This window comes from Cygnus olor, chromosome 3 (assembly GCF_009769625.2).
Source record: "Cygnus olor isolate bCygOlo1 chromosome 3, bCygOlo1.pri.v2, whole genome shotgun sequence".
Lineage (NCBI taxonomy): Eukaryota > Metazoa > Chordata > Aves > Anseriformes > Anatidae > Cygnus > Cygnus olor.
This window is the reverse complement of record NC_049171.1, coordinates 21986675-22010414: the sequence shown is the minus strand read 5'-3', so window position 1 is coordinate 22010414 and position 23740 is coordinate 21986675. Positions and strand designations below refer to the sequence as shown.

The following is a 23740-nucleotide window of genomic DNA, read 5'->3' as shown; positions in this document are numbered from 1 at the left end:
AATTTCTTCTTGAAGAACATTCACTCTAGAAAAATCCGATTGACCTAAGTGCGTTTGCAGCATACAGTCTGTTTTTTATGACCGATGAATTTGGGGAGACAAGACTTCCAGAGTGCATGAGGTTCATCCTCCTTCTGCTATATCCTTTCCTTGTCACATTCAGAAATAAGAAGATAAAGCATCATGATCAGTCTATTCAATGCAGAGTCTCTACACCGCATGAAGTATCAGCCAAAACCACCTATAGGTTCCTCTGGAAACATCTTTGCTTTTAACAGTGTAAATGCAAAGGGAAATTCAGAGTTGTTACCTTTTCGTTACCCACATGCAAGGCCCCAAAGACCATTTATGGTCACTGAAGTGTGGAGTGAGAGACAAAAAAGACCTTAAAGGAAGGAAAGGAGAGGTGCTCCCCACATACTTAAAACACACAGCGTCTCCAAAAACACAGAGATGACAGATATAGTGAGGACTCCCACATTGTAGACCAACTATAAAGCTAGACATGCAAGAAGAGCTTAAAAGCCAGCATCCCCGGGCCTGACCTAAAAGAAGACCTGTAGTTAACAGTGACTTCTTTAATCTAAGCAAGAAATGATGCCACTTCTTTCTCTATTTATTATAAGGCTAATAGTGAAAAAAACAGTCTTTAAATGTCTTTAGAATAGTATTAAAGACTATACAAAATATATATTTGCTTTTTATCCATTTTTTTTCTCTATTAAGTGATTGTTTTGAATAGTAAGCTCCAAATGACTCCAATTATTTAGCTTACAAAGTGAAATGGGTAGTTTTGTCTTGTCTAGCTACTATGTAATGCTTAATTATCTGTACACTTTTGAAAAGATCAGTTCCCCTGCCAGAAGTACCAGGGACCTTGTCCATGTAGACATTCAGCCATTTAAACAGTCAAGCAACTCCACGTAAAAACCCACAACCTTTAAGTACAACACCGTAAGATGGACAAAAAATAATAATAATAAAAAAATAATCAAATGATCAATGACTACTTCACCATTTTTCTACAGTCACCTTCTTGCAGGAAAAATGGCATTGGCTGCTCAGGAGAGGAGCCAGGTGTGCCCAAGGCAGCACTCCAGCTACATAGGAGAGTGTGCGGTCATTACAGCCCCAAGCCTGCAATCCTGGCAGTCTCGTTTGACAGATGTGACTGGCCCAGGTGTATAAAATATTAAGTTACCTCTAGCTGAAAATTTCTTCAGACCCAAGGACACCTTTGAGTAACAACTGCAAAGGTCAGCCTTCAGCTTTGCTGAGGTTAATGTTGAAAAACAATTTGGCAACACACACTACTAACATTTTAAAGGAGGACAATTCCCCCTGATTAAAGGGCAGTGAGATCATGGCCTCCCTTTTCTACTCCTAGGTTTGATGTTTCTACTGTAATAGGGACTTATTTTGGCTGCTTTAAGAAAATACTAACTCTGAGATCTTCCTACTCCTCTTTGGAAAAAGAAGCTTCAGCAATTTATTTAAGCCAATATGAGCTTTCTAGAAAGGAACATGGAGGCAAGTGCACTGCTGATATCACTGGTTACTGCAGTAATTCAAGGCACCAGTAATGTGAGACAACAGTTTGGTCAGAATTTACACTATTATTCATTTATTTATTTATTTATTTCCCCTTGGAAGGTGTACTTATGAAGTATTCTGATCTTTGTGAAATACAAAACCTTCAGCATTCTGTAAATCCAGGCAAGCATCAGCTTTATGTAAAAATCTTTTATTTAATATTGTTAAAAACCTAAGTGCAATGTTTCAGAGATATGATGCATAGAGGGAGCAGCTATGAATAGATGAGGTCAGTGCACTGCATGGGAAGATGAGACCCTTACTGACCTGTGCAGAATGGCCCAGGTGCTGCACCAGCTGTTGCAGGTGGACACAAACACTGCCACAGGGCATGAGCCGTGCCATCCCTGCCCTTAGTGTCCGGGCTACACAGCCCTCTCTGGCACATATTCTTTTGGGGGCTTTGGGAGGGCACAGGGCTAGCTGAGGCATCCTTGTGGGACTGTAATGGGCTGCAGAAGTGAAAGCAGTTCAGCACATTGCCATGCTGACTTAGGATGCAGACTGCCCTGTAATCTATACATGCTTTTCCTGTTGTGGAGGCAACCCAGTTAATTTGGGAGTGGAGGTTGGTCATAAATCATCGTGTAGGTAGCGCAGGTGAAAGTGGCTTGGACACTAGTATCAGAACTCTGCTAGCACTGCCTGGTGGAGTATGGGATGCTGTTTCTGTAGTTCGTATATGGGTGTTATGTCAAGCTAACAGATATAACCTAGTTTCACAAAGATGAAGTGCTGAGAAAGGTGCATTGGGCTCAAATCCATCCTTGCAAACCAGGCTGAGAGTGCAGATCAGCTGCATGCCTCTCTGGGGCAAGAGTCTAGTTCGTGGGACTATGTCCTCTCCCCAGAAGAGTTCCTGGAAAAATGCATCTGAGGGTTTAATGCCAATTACTCCATTAGTTTTCCTCCAAACTCTTCTCCATGTAGGCACAACTTAAACCAGCAAAAAACCTTGTTGAAACTGCTTCTTTTTTTTTTTTTTTTTTTCTTTTTTTTTTAGGAGACCAACTCTTGTGCTTTTCTTTCATTCTGTAGAGTACACAGCTGACATTATTACCCACATGCTTAGCAGTGCCAGTGCTGTAACGGATGACGCTAGTACTTAAATGCACTAGGAAGACAGGAGTGGGCTGAAGCCATTTTTAGAACAACATGCTATTTTCTTTTTCAGTGCTGACTCATTCACTGTACCTTGTGGTATGTTTACCTTGATTGCTTGCTGCTTCACAGGCTGTTGAATGGCTGAGGGAGGAATATTAATCAGGGACACGTAGCATTGTGCTCCAGAACTTCAGTGATGGTGACTGCTATGCTCTTGCCTGTCTTTTGGTGTTAATGTAGGAATTAGTTTTCCTTAACTAGCATTCACAGGTTTTTCAGTCCTGGAAACTGTAAGCGACACTCTTGTATTCATAGTTTTGTACAGCTATCTAGCTCATATCCATTTTTTTCCTGTTGAAAATCTTTGATCCTCACTAATACTCATGTCAAGGTAAAAATAATCAGTCATTGTAGTGTATATCTGTTGAACTTAATTAGCCAAAACAACCAATGAAGATAAAATAGATCTCAAAACTCATTTATCTTTTTTGTTACATATTTTATATTAAAATCAAAATGTTATGGAAAGCAGTAGCAGTCACTGTACCTAAAGCTATTAAAAAGTATGCTTATAATGTGTGATCTCCATGGGCTCTTATGCCTGTGGAGTGAAATGACAGAAATGTTTGGTGCTCAGAAATGCATTTGTCTACATTCAAAAAAGAAATTGAAGGCCCACAGGAAAAAACTTGCTAATCATTCACAAAAGTTTAATAAATGCTATCAGTGTACAGTTACGAAACGGCTGCTCCCTGCTCTTGAACTGACTGGCTTGCTAGCCATCTGGTCTGGGTTCACATTGCAGCTAAGCTGATTTAACTAGCTGGAGCCCAAAGGGGCTTCCCACTCAGCCCCTCTCCGTTCTCTCTGCAAGCTCCCACCATCTCCACTGTAGAAGGAACGATGCAAATCTGGTCTGGTACTGAGCTTTAGATGAGAAAAATAATTACTACTTCATACAGATTTATGTCTACCAACTTAGTTCTACAAAACTGGCCACTGTAGGACTAGGTGACCAGCTCTTCTGAAACAAGACAAATGGCAGGGTGGCATGGAGAGCAGCGTGGCCATCTGGCTGAAACACCTCTAACTTGCACCAGCACACTGCCCAAGCAATGGGCTCCCCCAGCTATGAGGGCTGTGGAGGAGCAGGGACATGAGAAATCCTAAGAAAAAAGCCAGAGACCAGGCTTGGACAGATTAAAGAAATACCTGCTTTCCAGTCTAGGACATAACTTGGACATATAATGCACAGACGCTTTCAAAACCTCTTTTCTCATCTCCTGTTTTCATCAACTGTGAATCCAGTAGAAATTCACTTCTTAGAAAGAAATTTACCTTGTTCACTCTTCAAAAGTTTTAAGGAAAATGCAGCTCAGTAATTACTATGGAAGACAAAATGGAAGCTCAGAAACAGAGAACATGGTTTCAAGTACTGGCCTAAGACACTGCCATGCACTTACAGTTTGGGACTCTGTATTCCTGAACTCTCCAGTGGAAAACGGAAGTAGCAATATTTTATAGAGGTGTTGAAAGAAAGAACAACAAGAAGACTGCTGGATAGAAAAGTGAGTCAGATCCAGTGAATCTTCATATAAATACATAGCAGAGTAAGAACTATATATATAGTAATCATTGATAATATATAAACATGAAAAAATATTTTTTTAATGCTTGAGTATATGCATGTATTCATATAGAAGATCTTTGAAGGACTACAATGTCACTGTTTTGCTTTAAAAAGAATTTAAAAATATATAGCTGACATCACTAAGGGGAAATGCCTTTTAGTGTTTTAATTCTATAAACACAGAAATCCTACAAAGGCCCAAGGGTTTTATGTTAATCTGTTCACTTGTGCACCTCAGGGAAATCTGCTGCTACACAATCACCTCCATAATCCCTTGAATATTTTCATTTCCAGATATTCTGGAGCTCGGCAGTAAACTTTTCTGGCCAGGGATCCTGAGATGTTACTCTACCATTCTCAGTTTCTGAACCTTGTGATTATTTTCATTCAAACATTATTTACTGATGCTTATTTCACTGCTGTAAGAAAAGTTAAATATCTTTCCTCAGTTTTGCGGACAGAGTAATTGAAATGTATGGTGATTAACAGATTACATTTCCTGGGTCAGAGAAAAAGTTCATGGCAGAGCTAATAATGGGTCTTATATCTCGGGTCTTAATGATTACATTGTGACAGTGCAGCATCCCTCAAAGTAGAAGTTTCAAAACAATGCATGTAGTTACAACATTGACAGAATGGGGTCGCTTCATTCGTTTGCTGACCTTGGGCTAGTGAGTAAGCCAGACGCTCAGTCTGAAGGATATCTGTGTTCTGAATGGCATATTCAGATTCTGCAGAACTTGTATTTTACTTAAAAATTTTGTAGTGAGAATATTCCTGACAAATAATTCCTGGTATTACTGCTTTGGACACAGGTTTGGATCCTTTACTGTAGTAACTGACCAATTAAGTCTCGACAGATTGCCATTATAGCATCTCTGTGAATTGGGGAATGATTACTATCCAATTTGTTAAAAGGGTTAAAGCTGGATGAAGTTACTGGAGCAGCAAAAATTTAAATTCACATCTCTTAGATTTTAAGCTGCTTGAACCTACCAGCTGATGAAATGTGCTAATTCACTTCAGTTATCCCAAATTCACCAAAAGGATAAAACAAAGAATTATGAAAAAAAAGAAAAAAAGAAAAAAAAGGAAAAAAGAAAAAAGAAAAAGGAAAAAAGAAAAAAGAAAAAAGAAAAAAGAAAAAAAAAAAAGAAAAAAAAGAAAAGATAAAAAAGGGCTTTTCTGTTCCCTAGGCCCCCCACTGGGCTTAACCTAAAGCACAGTGATAGTTTGTGAACTCAGTGTTTCACATTCACTTGAGGATGCTGATACAGGTTGGAAGTAAGGACAAGGCTCATGAAAAGTAAAAAATGGTTTACAAAGAAAAAATGAGGTGTAAAGATGGGGGAAGAAGAAACAATGAAACATGATGAAAAGGAAAGAAAGACACCCACAGAGATATAGAGGACCCAGAGTTCTCTGTGTAGAAGTATGAGTATGGGATGGTAAGAAAAAAGACAGCAAAACGTAAACTTCTCTTTAATACCCTTGATTTTGTAACACGGACAGAAGTGGAAGTCTCTGCACAGGATGCACTCCAGTTCTAGCTCATTGAGTTAGATTAAAAACTTCCAGGGAAGGGCAGGCTGTTTCACACAGATGAGAACTGTACTTGGATATGAAAAAATATCATTGCTGTCAGACTAAATTGGAATCAATTTGCATGTAAATGCTGTGAGGGTTGCAAGTAATTATTTTCCTTTCTCTGCAATGAGGAACTTTTCCTCTTTCAGCAAGGAGATTGACCCTGGATGGCTGCATGTGCATTTGAAAAGATTTGGCCCTGCAAGTGTGACTCATTACTATTGGTTCCCTATTGCTCAGAGGGGAGAGAGCTCTACACAGAGGTAGACAACAGTCTGTGTCTGTTGGCTTCTGCAGAGTCCACAGGAATCGGACATCTCTAAATACATAAATCTGGAGTGGAGATTTGCCCACGTTAATGTGGGAATCAGTTAAATTCTGGAAAAGAGTTCATTAAAAGGAAATAAAAAGAGAAGACACTCAGAACAACTTTGGCTTTGCAGGCTGTGCTTGTTAAAAACACCAGAAGGAATATTTGTATAATATACTTTTTTTTCTTTTTTTTTTCCAATGGCAATGACAGCTGAAGAAGTTACCGTCCTAGCTACTCCTTCCTTCCTGTACTGCTCCCAGTGCAGTTCTCTGTACAGCCTGATGTGCTAATGACACTTGTCAAGGGACTGTGCTGGACTTAGGCCATGTAAGTGATGTCAACATCCAAAAAGACCTGTTTTGCAACTTTTTTTTAAGCCCTTATCACTTCAAGATCCAGATCATTGTGCAGCATCATAAATGGCTACACTAGCATGATTTTGGGGTGGCAAATGGCAGCAAGCAGCAGGTTTGAGTTTAAATGTAGGAGAGGGAACTGCTAAAGAAAACGTGTGTGTAGAACACGACCACAAATAGTCTGAGTACCAAACCTGAGATATCTCTCTTCCCAAGGTACTCGTGTAACTTTCAACAAAGATAGCTTATAATATGAACTCAAAAGAGGCTCAGTTCAACTTGATTTTGGATGACCCAGTCACTAAAAGGATATTTGTGAGTAATTATCATCACGAAAAAGCAATTGAGTAAGCCAGTAAATCTATTATTTTGTTACTTAACCTGGAGAAAAGAAACACAAAAACTGGATTCCACATAACCTATTTTTAAAATCACTCATTTACAGTTGTATTTGACACATTTTTTTCTTGCCCCAGACTTTGGGAGAACTGCCTCTTTTTCAGCTTGATTTATGAATTTTACTGAGATGTGCAACATGAATTCTGAAGATGACAACAAATCTACTGACTTTAAACTAATTTATATCACACCACTTTTATTTGTGTTTTTACCTGTGCCTTATACACAAAGACTAAAGCAAGATTTTTTTCACTTTAATGGAATGTCTGAATTCCACACAGATACACTTAAGAGAGATACGCACAGGACCCTTGCATTTTTACAATAACTTTATGACATCAGCTGTGTTTCTGTTTCCATTACAAATATTAAGAAAGTCTTCCTCTTACCTGAAGGTAATGGCATGGCCTCAAGGAAGGTTTGATTTCCTGATGAACCAGAGGCTTATCTAAGTTCAGTGATGATTTGCGATAAGCTTCTTTAGCTTGACTTACTGTAAGCGTGGACCAAGAACTCCTTTTCATGTATTTACCATCAGGGGTCATTGCTAGCCCTTCACAAGCTGAACATTTCACGTCATTGTTACTTTTGGAAGTCTTCAATGAGAGATCCCCAAAATGTCCCTGGAGTGCCTCAGGGTAGCAATGGGATATATGATCCGTATGGTGCCTATTTACCACGCTAGGGGTTCGATAAGTGCTATCGCTGTCCAAATTATCATCAGAGCTCCACCAGCTGCTCATTCCAGATTTATGCTTGCTTTCTGGTTTTCGCTCCTTGCTTTTACTCCTTTTGCTATGCTTGGAATGGTGCCCATGATGATGGTCATCCCCTCGACTGTCTCCCTTTGTTCCATTAACATTGCCCTTGGATGATCCTTCCAAAGAATGAGATTTAGTAAAAAGTTTCTGGACTGAATGAACGAGATGGCGTATTCTTCCTGGGCTCTCACTGCGTTGTTCTGCAGCCGTTGAGGTCCTCTGGTACTGTAAAGTGTGAAACCCATCCCGGTGAAGAGGAAGTTGTTTTTCAAACTGGTCCAAAAGATTTGCAGGAATACGGTTAATCTTAGGGTTACCGTGAGACATGGCGCAGTCGTCTCTTGTGTCGTAATGAGAGCTGTAGTGCATTCTGGGGAAAGTGCTACTTGACATGTGATCGCCCATTACCATGGGCATCATCATGCATTCAGAATGAATGGAGCTGCGTGGTGAGCAACGATGGTGGTCCATCGGGCAACTCTCCGTGGGGCTGAGAAGATACGATTGCCTTGGCTCCTGCCCATGGTGGATATGGTCGTGGGTGTGTTCGCAGTCTTCAGGGGATGCTAAGCCACAAGTATGAGCTGAACATAACTGTGGTTGGTTGCGACTGCCAGATAATCCTTTCATATTCCTCGGAGCAGGAGAGTATCTTTCTTCATTGAAGTGCTGAGAAGGCGACCATGAGTACTGCTGGTCTGTCAGGAGAACACATAAAATGTATGTTATCTGTCTGATTAAAAGATTAACTTGCAAAATCCAAGTACATTGCAAAACTAAACTAATTTTCTCTATAAACTCAATGGAAGGTCTCATCATTCATAGGATTTCATTCACCATTTTAAAATGATAAAATTACTCACTATAAGCAATTTATGAGGTGAATGCAGTCTCCTTCCTGTCTGCAAAATTGTCTGCTAGAGGCTTTACAATATCATGAAGTTATTCATTATGCAAATTTACTCAAATGCATTTAATGGATACACTCAAGTATTCAGTTTATTATCTGATATTTGGAATTCATATGTCAAGCTTTGTGTCTAGTCATTTAAACAATGTGGGTCTGATTTCTATTTCTGGGGTTCCTCAGTTGGATATATTAACCTAAAGATACATAAAGAGTCATTTCCTTATCACACACAGCTTCATTTTCTTAAATGAATCTCAGCTTCAGGATCCCAAGTTCACTGTTCATAAACACAGAAAATAAACAGTACAAAGAAAAAGAATATGAACATGCTGAAACCAAGCTCAATTTTTAGATCAATAAATGGCTTATGAATAAGCTTTTCATACTATTTGAACATGTATTATCATTCGTCCAGATCTATTATCACTATTCCCATACATGTACAAACATGTCTATTAGAGCATTTTTTTTCCTTTGTTATCCAAACTACAAAATATTTATTTTAAAAATCTGTTATTCCTGATAGAACAAATATCTTTAGGTACAAGCTACTGATTATTATATACTAGATTACTTGTTCCTATGGATCATGCGCTTCAAGCTGTGGTTATTAAACAGGCATGATTACTCAATAAATGTAGCTTGTAAGTAAAGATTTGGATACTTGAGCCTTTGATATTTTTTTCTTTCATGCAATTTCTAGCAGTAGTCAAATGCTACAAACAAAAAATCAAACACTTTCCCTCTTCAATTTCAGCTTATTTAAGCAACAATTCAAAATCTGACAAACATATAGGATGCATGACAATCCTTTAGAGGATCAGACAGATGCATATGTGTTTATGCTTACAACCCACTTAGCTCAGTCTTTCTGTAAATTTGCTCTAAAAAGCAATCTTGCACAGGTGCCTGATGTAAAGAATTTGAAGGCCTGGACCAAAATGGAAACCAGAGAATATTGTTATATATAGCAATATAACCTGACACTAAGTACCAACCTCTAGAGATAACACAGTAGCCAAAGAGCACTCTGAAGGATGTCTAATCATATATAAAATCTGTCCTAAAAGTTCCCACTGCTGGTGAAAGCTCAACACTTGCATATTGTCCTGAAACAAACCAAAACCTATTCAGCATTCAATCTTATAACCTAAATGCTATACATTTCCTATAGTGATAGATGCTTAATTAATTTTATTACATCTTAATTTCAAAAAAGCTCCACATAATGTTTTAAAATGAATGTAGAATTAAACTAATAAACAATAAAATATTCTTCATCCTTGGTGCAATCCTGCTACGCTAAAGTTAAATATGGACTTGTGTCCAAACTTCACCTCTAGACTTTATCATGGTATATGTATATGTACATATCCTTTTCTGCTTCCAGTTTGTTTTTGTAACAGTTTCTTTTACTTAATTTTTCACATTAAAATAAAAACTCATTACTGTTCATTACTCAATCTGTTGTACTATTCAGCTTATAATACCCTGCATAAATATAGTTACAAAAAGGAAATATAACTGTTTCCCTGAAATAACATAATTTGGATTATCCAATTAGAAGTACAGCTATATATAGACAAAGCAGTAAGTTATAACAGTGTATTGGGATTCAGCCACATAAGCAGCATTGTAATAAATGGCACTTAACCCAGCATATTACCAGACATTATCAGGGGAATAATAATGATCAATGTGTTGAACTTAGACTTTACTTCCCACAAAGGGTTTCCAAAGCACCTGACAGAAATTACTGCATTAGCTCTTACGATCCTATGAGATGTGGAAGGCACTATTCTCCTTTTACAGGAAAGTAAACTGGAACATAGTCAACGTTTTCTGAAATGCTTGTGGATTTGCTGATTTTTGTTTTCACAGTTGTATGAGTCAAGAGAGGTGGAAGGAAGCTCTTCCGTCAAAGTGACACACAAGAGCCATCCCCAAGCCTTTTCATCACCATCTTGCACATCTACGAATGAAGGTAACTCTTGCACTACATCTGTGAATTGCCATTGCATTTCAAAACAAAAAAGGAAAGGCATGGCAGACATGCAGAAGGAAAGAAAGAGCTAGCCAGGAGCAAAGAACTCATTTAAACGAGTTCCCTAGAACAGAACTACTGGCCTCACACAGCATCAAACACAGCCCAGAAGACTTCGAACATTTTAATCCTGATACATCCCAAGGAATGTGATACAGCATAACTTGATTGCACTGCAATGGGCAATCTAACAGCTTTTTCCATCCCTCATGATTCTTGATGATTCAAGCACAGAGCAACTATAGAAAAAATACAATTTTCTGTAAGTTGTTTTCATAGTTGTATGGCATTTTATGTGCCTCATGGAAATTTTGATTTTTTTTTGCTTGAGATATAGTAGCTGAAAAGTGCTATAAGCATTTAATAAGCATAATCGAAATAATTAAAAACTGAATTAAAAAGGGGTACTTTCCAAAAGTAATTTTCGCCTCTAAAATCTGCCAGGGAGAGTAACTGGTACTAAATAAACTCTCAAATTACTTACACGTGCACCTTCTAAATTTATTGCTCCAGTTAAGTCTGTGATTTGTTCGGGACATTAAACCTGTTTTTACACACCTTTACTTCTTGTTATAAAACCTCTTAAAATATTCAAAATTTTGCATTATTATATATATATTTGTCAAGTCACCCGTGCTTTGTACTATTCATTCAACTTTGTTTGGGAGGTCTGTTTCAGGGCTCAAAGAAACAGTTGAGCTATGGCTGAATGAATTACTGTATGATACCAGGCCAGTGTAATTGACCATGTGGTAGCTCTTAGCCTGCCAGAAACACAAAGAAAAATGTGCTAGCTTAAAATTCAATTAAGCTAACATGCTTTTCTAACATTTGTAAGAGGCTGAAAGTGTGTCTATGGTCAACATCCACAGCTCAGTTGATTCATAAAAATTTGTAAAGCCACAATATTAATATATTTTTTTTCCTGATTTGTTTAAAGAGAAAGGTAAGACCATAAAATTTTGTATAAAAATAATAAATGCCAGAATAATCCAATAATGACAGATTGGATAATGACTGGAATGTTACATATTTCTTGAAGATAATAATATATGTAATATACAAATTTATTATTATTATTATTATTATTATTACTATTACTATTACTATTACTATTACTATTACTATTACTATTACTATTACTATTACTATTATTTACATCAGCTCCTATAATTTCTTAGGGCAATCACTATAAAAATACCAAAGTAATTGAGGACACTAATGTGTCTAGTACCTTAAAGAAATTGCTACAATCAGAACCAATGAATTGAAGGAACACAGAAGAACAAGAAAACATAACTCCAAGCAAACAGAGGAATGGAATAAGATAAAAATACAGGTGGGCACAGGAATAGCTCCTTTTTTCAGGTTCAATCACGGAGAATCCAGTAGTTCCAAAATCCTGAAAATCCCTCAAAGCTCTTCTTTCCAGAAACTACTGCACAAATATAAGTAAACCTTTAACCTTGACATACTCAAGGATTCCTGTATCCTTTCCTGTCTCTTACACCTCTTTCCCTGTTAGGCCATGTCCTCTTCTGCTCTTTTTTCCTGGTTATTCTTCTCTACTTTCTGATGCTAAAACAGCTGCTCTCCTATTCAAGGTAGATGTTAGTTTTATGTCTTCAGGGACTGGTCACAATTTATAGAGCATTCAAGCTTCTTCCTTGTGTCAGTCAGTATCAAGGAGAAAAAGAGAGATAAAATGACCAACAATATTGTATGAAATGATGAATTAGACTGCATGTGAATGTGCTAGGGCAAAAGGGACAAAAAAACTTCAAGAAATGAAAAATTAGGATTTTGCATCTCTGAGTTCCTGGAACACTGCTCTTTGCTAACAGGAATCAGTGCAAAAACACTGGGAATCTCTGACTTTCAAAACAAGTGTATGCCTCCACAAATCTTTTTGGTACAAATCTTTTTTGTCTGTTATGCATTGAAAGCAAGCTTGTGAAGCATCATAATAATACCTGGAACTACTAAATGGTGCCTGATTTTTACCTTTTTGATTTTTTTTTCAAAACACTTCTTTTTATTCAAAACTTAATTTAAATAGCTTTAAATTTATAAGGCTTGGCAAACTGCTTCTAAAACATTTGTGCTATTTTCATTGAAGAAACAGCTCTTTACGATGGTGTAACAAATAAAACACAGTGCTGAAAAGGGCTACCTAATCCAGCTCTGAAATAGATGTGGTATAGAGACCCGGGCTGCTGCACTGTGCAGTTTCACTCAGTTTAATTAGTGCTGCAATGTATCATGAAAAAAATCTTCACAGCCTAACCTGTAACTAATACAAATATTGAATGTTGTAAAATCAAGTATATTAATCAAATAAGTACATATTAAATCTTACAAATGCATAAATAAAACGTGTTAGCTGGAGATTTGTCTGTCCAAGGACTGCCGTCCCCAGAATTAGATGAGCACTGTTTCCTCATTAACTTGTTGTGATATTTTTCTCTGTTTTAGTTTGACCATGAAAAGGAACACTTTCAGGGATTGAGATGAGTGACTAACCTGCCAAGTGCAAGGAAGAAATTCTGGAAATGCCCTAAGTTGTTATTCTGAGATTTCCAACCTATCTATGTAGCACAATACCTCATATAAAATTTACATTAAGGTGGAAAGACTGGGTGATTACCTGGCTTTAACCTCCAGCTTTAGAAGATGGCTTGTATTTTCTGTTACATTGGCTTGATGCATTTGCACAGCACATGGTACTACCTATCTGTGACTTCTCATTTAACACCTCAGGCTGCTTACTTGAAATATCGAAGTTTGAGGGGTAGCATATCCCCAAAAATAGATAATCAGCTCTACCAGGGCTATAGCAACAAGGTTGTCTATGCATCCAATGTCTCTGTACAGTCAAAGGAGAGAAGTAAGCAGTTCTGAGGATGTAAAGCCAAGCGCCAAAATGCTCAAGGCTATCAAACAAACATGAGTCACAGGCTGTATCTGAATTCCTGTCTTGTTCTGACACTTAGGCACCTGAAACAAGCCTGAAAAATAAATGCCTCTCTGTTCAGTACCCTGAGTGGTCTTTGTGGTAGGCACATATGGCAGTGTTTATATTAGTAGACTAAAAAGAGCTAAAAGAGGTGATCAGTCCATAGTTAAATGGTTGCCGTTGTAGTTTCGGACAATGTAAATAGGACTTTTCCAACCAAAATGTAGATATGATTTCAAGCATAGCACGGGCCAAGAATTATTGCAAATAGGACATTTGGATGTGATTTTATTTTGGAATGTGAGACACCAGCATGATTCATCTCATCCTGAACTATGTGTCTCAAAAATGTCGGATGTATACCATCCTTCAAGTACATATTTATCTCTGCTGACTATAGGGAAAGATGTGGGTGACAGGTTCCAATGCAGAAAACTACATCATAAATATCTAAAGTTAGGTGATCTGAAGCACGCGTCTAATGCTAAAATATGGAAAATGATTTGACAGCCCAAGCTAATTCAGTGGAATCACATGATGAATAATGACCAAGGATAAGCTGGTTTTTATAACTCCTGCGTTAGATAAAAATGGACATGCAAATTCTATTCCTAAAACAGCATCAGTGACCAGAACATAATAATTTGGAGCAAAGTCAGAAAACCCAAAGGGAAAAATAAGGAGCATGTGGAGTGCTGCCATGTATTTAGTACATTCACAGTTTTGAGCACTGACGCAGATACCTGCAGGTGGAACAAATATTTGATGGCACCCGATTATATCTTTCAGCACAACAATTCTTTTACTTCAGCTCCATCCATCTTTCAAATAGAGATTAGTAGATTGGCAAAGTAACAGCCCAATGGATTTATTTCTCAGATACTAAGGGTGTATAGTAAAGGAGTGAACAGTAACACTGTCCATGAGTGAGAATGGGATCTTTGATATGATGGTGGTTATAGGGTACGGGGGTGACATATTGAATTTTGGGGAACACAAAGTAGTATTAACTGGTAGGAAATAAACACCAACAACCATGATCACTAGGGAAATCTGCGACCAGGGACGTGTTGAAGCAGGGTTACAACACAGACCCCTTAGAATGGAGAATGGGGCATGCCCTAAGTTAAAAAGGAGAAATGAAAGAAAAGGAAGGAAACATGGATTGACACCATACCCACTGCTTACAGGTGGAAGAACGGGACCTTGACTTGTCTGGGAGAAATGAGAGGCACAATGTTGCTTCCAAGGTTGCAACAAGGGACAGGACAGAAATCCCAGAGAGTAAATAAGGGAATTGCAAGAAGCTCCAGGGGTTGAAGTGGAGGAATGCAGGGAGCCCTCAGAGTGATGCAAAATTAATTTCCATTGGCTTGAAGTATATGATGTCCTAGTATTGATTGGTATGTAACATACAGATCTGCATAGTGCTTTTCACGTTCAAAGTACATCACCACTATTCACTTTTACAACAGTGCTGTGACAGAGTTAAGCCCACAAAATGATTCATGACTGCCACTTTTTCACAGACTGTGATCATTGAAGCGATTGACAAAAATATAAAGTACCAGAATTTGATTGATCTAAACTAACTAACGTGTAAACATTTTCCTGTAATCTGGAGAAATACAGTTGTATGTAGTTAAACAGGGCTTCACTATGTGAGTACTATTTAAAAATAGGCTATAAGAAAATTGTCTGTGATGATTCCAAATACTGACCAGAAATGCCAGCCCAACACCATTAAACTTCTTTTGTTCCTTCTTGTACATGGTTTTACAAACTTATTTTCCCAAAATAGAAAATTTTGGTACTTCTAGTTATTAGTTCAAATGTAGAGGACAATCAGATTCCCTTTGTGTCATTAAAATGCAACCACTTTCTCATCAGAGACTCTGACAAATGTGTTTACTATGCAACTAAGCAACTAAAGAGAACTAGAGTAATTGGGTAGTGGAGCTCAAGGATTTATAGAGGAATCTGCACATAACTCTAGAAGAAAAGGGGAAATCCTTGTCACATTGATGGCAATGACAAATCTCCCATTAACTTCACTGGGACTGGAGTTAGTCCTAAACATTTTGCTGAGAAAAGTTCTTGTTTAGTTTACCCATGAATATCGTCACTTGAGGAGGATCACCTCTGATCAGGGCTCTGTATCATAGAAAGCAGAACTCATCCTGGGTTGGAATAAATGTACAAAAAGCCTGCAAGGGTCTCCATTTGGAAAAAGGATGGAATGGGGGTATGAAACTGGCATGAAACTGGTTCTTCTGGAATCCTGTCATGGATGTCAGTGAGACCAAGATGTAATCCCAAGGATCCAAACCACTTGGACCAGCAATTCAGCCGAATGGACCTACTGAATTTCCAAGGTTTATTTTCTATTAGATGAAAAATAAACATAATAAATAATGCTGGTATTTATGAACTTCTTCCTTGAATGATTTTTTTTTTTTGGCTTAGTATTTCTGAAATTCTTCTTAATTCGTCCTTTATTCATGACTATTCATGACAGGAAGTTTACCATTCTCTGTAGTACCACTCTCTAAGGGGACTGCAAGAACTTATGTTTCTATATCCAAGCAAAAATATTTACTGTACATTCCTTCTAAATTGCTGCTATTATTCCATAAAAAACGAGCGTATTTTAAAGATTCACTTATTTTGTCAAGAGCTCTTTTAGGAAAGAAATAACGTAAGCATTAATTCTCAGAAGCATTGATTATTGCCAGAGAACATACGGCTGTTCAATTTAAAATACCTTTCTATTTCAAAATACCCTTTACTTCAAAAAAAACAACAAAACACATTTAATACAACCTTTAAATTGTCAGAACAGAAGAAAATTATTAAGAAAATTATTTGTTTTTCTGTTTGTTTCATCATCAGTTCTTTGTAGTCTTATATTCACCAAAAATGTCAAAGTTTCAGCCTTGGTTTAACCTAAAACAATATTTTTTTTTCACTTTTAAGAGTTCATCATTATCTGCTTGGCTGTACACACTTGGTGCTGCCTCTTGCTGCTTTGTCATTGTATTGTGAACTTTTCTGCTCTGCTCAACCCACTGAGATGGAGGAGGTCTCATCCTGATTTTCCTATGGGGTGCAGGAAGAAACAGCAGCCTGGTGACAAGTTCCCTTTTAAACATGTTGCCATAGTAACAGGCAGACAATCTCCCTCTTTCCATAACCTTCAGACTGGGAGTTTTTCAAATCAGGGTGCTGTCTCTTTTTCTGCCTGACTGAGCTCTATTTTGGGTCTGTGAGAAACACTGCAGATATTCATTGCCTTTTCCTGCAACCTTTAGCACCCGTGGATGACGGGTCCAACTGTGTTGGGTCCGACTGTGAACCCTGCTCCTGGAATGAGGTGGTGGTGGTGTAAGTTCCATACACCCATACCAAATACGAGACAAGACATCTTATTATGATGCTGGCTGGTTATTTATAAAGAGAAAATGACTTTGTAGAAATGTATAGAAATGAAATGGAATGGCACGAGAAAGTTGTTGTGAAAGGTGAAAAAGAACTCAGTAGTGAAAGTCTGGACTGTATAAACAGTATTTGCTGGTGTTTATCCTGCTACAGTCACAGTAGTGCAAAGCTCCTTATGAAGAAAGACTAAATCAGTGGCTGGCACTGTGAGACACAGCCATGGTCGTGTACATCCATGCTGGAAGTACCTCCACCATCTTGGCTTTACCAATACCAACTGTCTTGCTCTAGACAGAGTCTAAGCAGCCCATAACAAACGTGTGGAGGCAGAGCATGTTTTTTTTTTTTTTTATTTTTTTTTCTGGAGGATTGACAAGCACATCATTTAAACTGCCCATCATGGGAATACCTTTAAAAGGCTGCACGTTTTATCCTGTTAAAAGGAAACAAAGAAGGGAAGACACTCAGTGGAGAAGGCAAGCATGGTGAGGCATTCAGATGAGTCACTCTCTCATCTTCACTGGTGCTGTTCCTCTGTCTGTAGAAAAGTAAGTGCTTTTGTCTATAGAAAAGTAAGTGCTGAGGATCAGCTGTATATCCAGGTGTTACAGAGGTCATCAGAGCATGAGGAAGAGAAAAAAAGTCCCTCATTTGCTAACATCCCACATTCCAAGCGTGAAATATAACTCAAACTGTTTCATCACCTTCTCATGTCCCCTCTCTCTCTTTTCCTTGGAAACGTCTTTCATTCTTTCTAGTGCAGATACTGGAGTTAGTATTCCAGATGTGGTCTAACAATTGGACTAAGTTTCTGTTTGGAAAAAATATTTCCTCTGCTACTGAACTTAGGAGCCTCCCCAGCTGGCCAGTCCTGTCTGAATGCATAACTCATTTAGACCAAAAATATTTTGCCTCTTGGTAAAGTAACAAATATGTAAACTCTTTTGTATTTGGTAGTAGAAATGGATGAATAATTCATAGCAAATAAGCCATTTGATTAATCTTACACCCTTAAAAATATCTTTTTGTGTTTGTGAATTGACCCTGGGCCTAATGGGATTTTTGCAGAGTTATCTGATATCTGAGGTGTTTAATTTCTACAAATAGCTTCTGGTCTGTAAATTGTTTACAATCATTTGTTGCCAACAGCATATAATTAAAATGCACAGTAGTTTGTTTGTATATGATGCTCAGGCCATATGATATGATTCTGTTCTGTGAATGAAAGTAATTCAAAGAAATCTGCTCTCAAGCATAAGTTCAAAATTTGTTCTCTGACAAACACTCCCCACTATCTTCTGAGGTCTTGATCATCACATCCATAATTTTCTACACTACAACTTCTGGGTATAGGAAAAGCGAGAATCTGATGTTAAATTATTTAGAAATATGCTGGAGTATTAAACAAAGAAGCAATTTTTTTTGCAATATCTGTTCAGCTAGTCTCAATGAGCAAACAAGAGACAGGTGTTGGGGTGTCTCATATTTAAACCCACCCATAAATTTAAAAGACTTCCATACCTCTATACCAAACTCTCTGTCGAAATAATTTTATTATATGGAAGAAGGATAGTGCTGTGGTTAGAACTTGGGAAAGTTGCAGCCAGGATTTACAGTCCAGCTATGATTTTTCTTCTGTGGTCTGGGATAGGGCCATGGGAAGTGATAACAGCTACAGACAGGCTTGCCCTTGCCTCACTAGGTTAAAGCCAGCCTTTGTGGGTATCTCTTGCAGACTCCCTACCTCAGTTCTCCTTAGCACAGGTATAAAAGTAGTCTCAGTACCTCTGAGGGCTAGTGTCAGAGTGGAGATACATTCAGCCCACTGATATATATATGTTCACTTAAGTATTAAGTATAATGCCCAAGTAAGTATTTAAGATGAAGCACCTGTTACTATGCCTGCTAATTACTGGAATAAGTGTTTCTGTAGCAGTTTATTCTGTGTGGCCAATCCTTCTGACTGAATGAAGTCCCATCAGTTCCAGCCCCAGTTTACACCTGTTTAACTATCCCTGGGTGCTCTGAGGAAAAGTGGACTGAGGCGTGGATCTGGCACAGAGGATAACTGAGTGCACGTCTGTCCTTGGGAAATTTTCTTGTCATGTTTGTTATAAGAAACTAAAATGCGTGAAAAGTGCACAGTGTTCAGACTGACTGTGCTGAGCAAGGCTGGATAATTAGGTAGAAAGACAGACAAACTGGAAAGTCAGGCCTTTATTTATTTTTTGATTTCAAGAACGGCTATATCTTTTTTTTCCCTTTCAACACGTAAGGTCATAATGGCATGATCATGCAATCAAAAGTGATTGAATAACCATGAGTTACTGGCTGACACTTGAACCATACCAATTAATCAAAAGCATGACTGCAACAACTGTGAAATAAAAATACATTTTTCTAACCCGTCCCTAAACTCCCTTACAGTTTGCTTTGCAACTAGGGCAGGTTAAGAGCACTATTAGTAAATGCAACCCGTTTTAATAAGTTTTAACCTTCTACCTAACATCAACTCAATATCCTTTCATTTCTTGAAGTCAGAACAAATTTACTGAAGCAGAAAGCCTTTAATGCAAATTTTCTTTCTTTGCATAACACTGGAAGCTAAATGTTTAACTCTTGTAAAATAAATGCTTTTCTTGCCTATAAAAAGGAGTCAAAATATATTTTCAATAATCTATTTTCCCTCTGTACTGTGTGCGTATAGTACCAATTAAAATCTAAATTTACAGAAAATTCATCCTATCTTCCATATTCCAATGTTGGTCGTTTTTATTCTATTTGAACAGCATTTAAACATGGCACATTTTCCATATGCCTCTTGCCAAGATTGCACTATTTGTTTTTGACACCCAAAGCAAATTGTTGCTTTTTCCTACACATGCCTAAAATGAATAAGACTGCGAGAAGTTTCCAGTTTATACAGAAAAGGGTAGTTCCATATGTGACATTGTTCAGATTTTATAACTACCGAATAGAAGAAAGCTTGGAACTGGAAGAAATCCAGTTTCCATGCTCAGTGACATAGAGTGAGTTGCTTGAGATCATGTTATGTCAGAGCTCTTCCTCCTGCTACCATGCCCTGCTACCTTATTTGCTTATTCCAGACATTCCTAGTGAAAAGAACAGGATTTTCTGGTGAGTGTGAACCTTGTAACCATGAAAATACTTATCACCCTGACCTCTGTTAAAGAAATGGTAATGGAAAAGCTGCACAATATTGTTCTTGAGAAAAGACTATGAATGCTTGGGTAAGCTCTTTTAAAAGAATCCATTGCATTTCTGCCTGTATTAACTAATGAGCTCTTTTAGAGAATCAATAATGTAACAGTTGAGATCAGTCCCATCCCTTGATACCTTTTCCCAATTAAGACAGTGGATCATTGTATTAATAATATTTAGTGATTATTCAGCATTTTCACTCTGGTGAAATACTATGCAAACACTAATTAATTCCCACCAAAGCCCAGAAACCTCAGTAGGAAATATTAAGCCTATTTTACAAATAAGGGCCTGGAGCCAGAGATCTTTCAATACCAGAGAGATTGTAGCTTGAAGATCCCTGAGACAGTGAGCAGGTATAAGAATCCAACATAATGAATGGCTCTGCAGTTAGAACTACCATAAAGAATATCATCTCTACTCTGCCTTGACTTGGGGCAATTACTGTACTTCTCAAGGAAAGCCCTTTCTTTTTCTTTTTTTCTTTTTTTTTTCTTTTTTTTTTTTTTCTCTAGCAGTCCTTCAGACTGAGAGACTGAGACAGTTCATTCAAAAAAAAATATTAAATAGTCACTTGGATAGAAAGAGAGAGACCTGTTCCATAGCCCAGTGATTACAGCATACACACAGATTCATATTTCTCTCCATTGAATACTTATCTTTGTACATGTTGGTATCTTGTGCACTAATAATGGATCATGGATTTGAAGTCAAACTCTCAGGTAACAACATCAAGAGACAGACAACTAAGTCTCAGCTGTCTACAATAGCACAGCTGCTTTTATCTATACTGAACTCAGCTGACTATCCCAGAACTTTCAGAAAGCGCTTCACAATTTCCATCTTCCATACTATGCTCCTTTTTAACAGAGGTTCTTTATAAAGGAGAATAGGACGTCATATGCTTTTACATTACTGGTGGGATCCAGTCCACCTATTTTTGACATTTACAGTTTTGCAGTTAAGTAGGGAAGACAGTATTTTCCTTCTAGAAATAATAAAGGTATTCACTTCTCTCCATTCATTATCTAGTGAACTTTGGCACTTATTAACGGAGGACATTAAAAGGGACCCAACATTTAGGAGCAAAGATAGTTCTTTCTTTGATTTTAGTGCATTTTTTCTGTCCTCTGGCCAGAAACTTCAGGACAGCTGAAGTTTTCTCAAGCAGTTTAGTTTGTTTGTAGAGTGGTTCTTTGTAGAAAGACTTTGTTCTTGTTCTTTACTTTCCTGTTCCTCATTTTTTTTGACTCTTCCCCCCTCTGCTTTGTAATGAGTGCTGGATAATTGATCAGTTTAGCATATATCTTTGTGTTAACCTTTGATTAACTATTTCATATGAGTATCCTTACTCCTGTAGACACCTAACATTTAATATTATTGACTTATACTTGCTCTGACTTCAGAAATCCCCCATTTCTTTCTTAAACAAATGGGAAGGAGAACAGTTTTGACATACATCTAGGGCATGATTCATTTTACCCTATGTTAAGCTTCTAAAGTAGGTCAAATCTGCTATGTCCTAGAAAAGTCCATCACTCTTCATTGACTCTAAAGGAAGTCCAGATATCTACAGTTTAGATCTACATCTGAACTACTTTCCAGCTGTTAGAGGCAATGAATTCTGCATCTGAACTTCTGGCTATGTCCTGTGAAATGGGACAGCAGGACAAAAAAAAAAACACAATAAGACTGAGAGACTTTCTCTTGTGCCTTTCTGTGACTTCTCCATCGGATTCATTTGTGACATTGCTAGGGAGCCTCACATTTAATTATATCTTCCTTCTTTCGCAATCATAATTTAGACAGAAACTGAGAAACCAGTAACCTTTGCCAAACTTTGAATGATCCCCAGTCTCTTCCTTAACACGTCCATTGGTCCAATCTTTGGAAGTTAACCCCCCCCCCCCCTTTTTTTTTTTAATCTTACTTTTTAATATTAAGTGGATAAACAAGGCCAATATAGATATTTTTACACCAAAGGTTTACAGAAATCCTTGACGTGAGTGTAACTTAGTCATGGCAACACTAATTGTTTCGGAAAATCCTGTTCAAAGAATTTATTTAAACTTACTGACATCCCTTGTCTGAATTCATGCTCCTTGTTCAAACTGTTCTTTTTTCCCCTTAATATAGCAAGTATGATTTATCTTCCTATCAATATGCAACATTAAAGTCAAGGTGAGAGTCTACAACATTGTTTTCATATACAAAGATATAATAATAACACAGAATAAACTGTTGTAACGTATTAACATGAACATATGCATAAGAGGACAAAAATTACTATGTTCTAAAATGTAAGTGTGCTCACTTTGAATAAAGGGAGCTTTAACTAGCAATCATACAGAAAACACTTTCTGTAGTTCTATTCCAAAAATAACTACATAAAGTAATTGCATATAAAACAATTTTTGATGGATTTCACATAAAACAGTGACAATCTGAATATGAAATTCTGGGAACAGAAACTCAATTTTGCACAACATAAAAGGTATTAAACTGGCTGCACAGAAGCCAACAGGGTATTTTACTAATAGCTTTGAGATACAGATGTATCAAGATTTCACTTAGGAGCTCTACGAGTTTCTACTTTCTTTGTGCTTCTGTTATATTTTAAATTTAAACGGTAACATTAAAAAACTCTTTCTGTAATTATTATGCTGTCTGGAGGGTAAAGAGAGAAAAGACAAAAGAAGGAAAGCCGATAATTTCCTTGAACACTTTCTTTTGAATTTTCTGCCTGGACGTTACCCAGAGCTGACGTCTTTCTGCTTTCGATTCTCTAACCTTATGTAGCAGGTGAGAAACTCCTGGAAGGACGGGGCTGAGAGGCTTTTGGCCACTCTCATTAACACCGCCTGGTGCCATGCTCGCTGTGGGCTTTGTGGCTGGAGAAAGGCTGTGCCACAGAGTAGCCTCCTGCCTCCTCACCCCCACAGCTGCACCCAGCCTTGGGGTACAAGCAGTACAAGTGACCTGAGAGACGAGATCTGTACCTAGCTCCTCCTCTGGCGTCCCTGGAAAACTGAAGCCCGACTTGAGCAGATCGCCACCCTCTTCTTCTGAAAAGACAGAAACAAAGTAGCTATTTAATAATTCTGATATTTCTGTTTATCCAGACATAAACTCGCCGCTGGTTTTGACATCCCAATGATACCTCTTACCATTCAGTGTCTCTGATACTGTGATGCTGTTGGGGTGCTATTAGCTGCGGTATTTAATCTTTTTTTTGCCACTTGTTCTAGTGGTTTTTGAACTTTAAAATTTTGCCAGATTTTTTTTCCATTATTAATTGTTCTTTTCAACTCAGTCACATTAAGTTCTGTTTCTTTTCAACCTTTTTTAACCTTTTTTTTTTTTCTTCATAAAATGTATTTATTTCAGGAAGAATCATTGTAAGTCCTCCAGTTGTACCTTTAGTACT

At 37.6% G+C, this 23740-nt stretch overlaps 1 protein-coding gene across 4 annotated transcripts in view; it reads right to left on the bottom strand.

The window, feature by feature from the left end:
• Nucleotides 1-23740, bottom strand: part of DLGAP2 (DLG associated protein 2) — a 462298-nt gene that overhangs the window by 80376 nt on the left and 358182 nt on the right. For all 4 annotated transcript variants that reach the window (XM_040552625.1, XM_040552624.1, XM_040552626.1 and 1 more), the window contains 2 exons: nucleotides 23313-23378; nucleotides 7372-8441 (listed from right to left, as the gene is read on the bottom strand). In XM_040552625.1, the coding sequence (XP_040408559.1) occupies nucleotides 7372-8441; nucleotides 23313-23378 (1136 nt within the window). The remainder of the gene's footprint in view (nucleotides 1-7371; nucleotides 8442-23312; nucleotides 23379-23740) is intronic.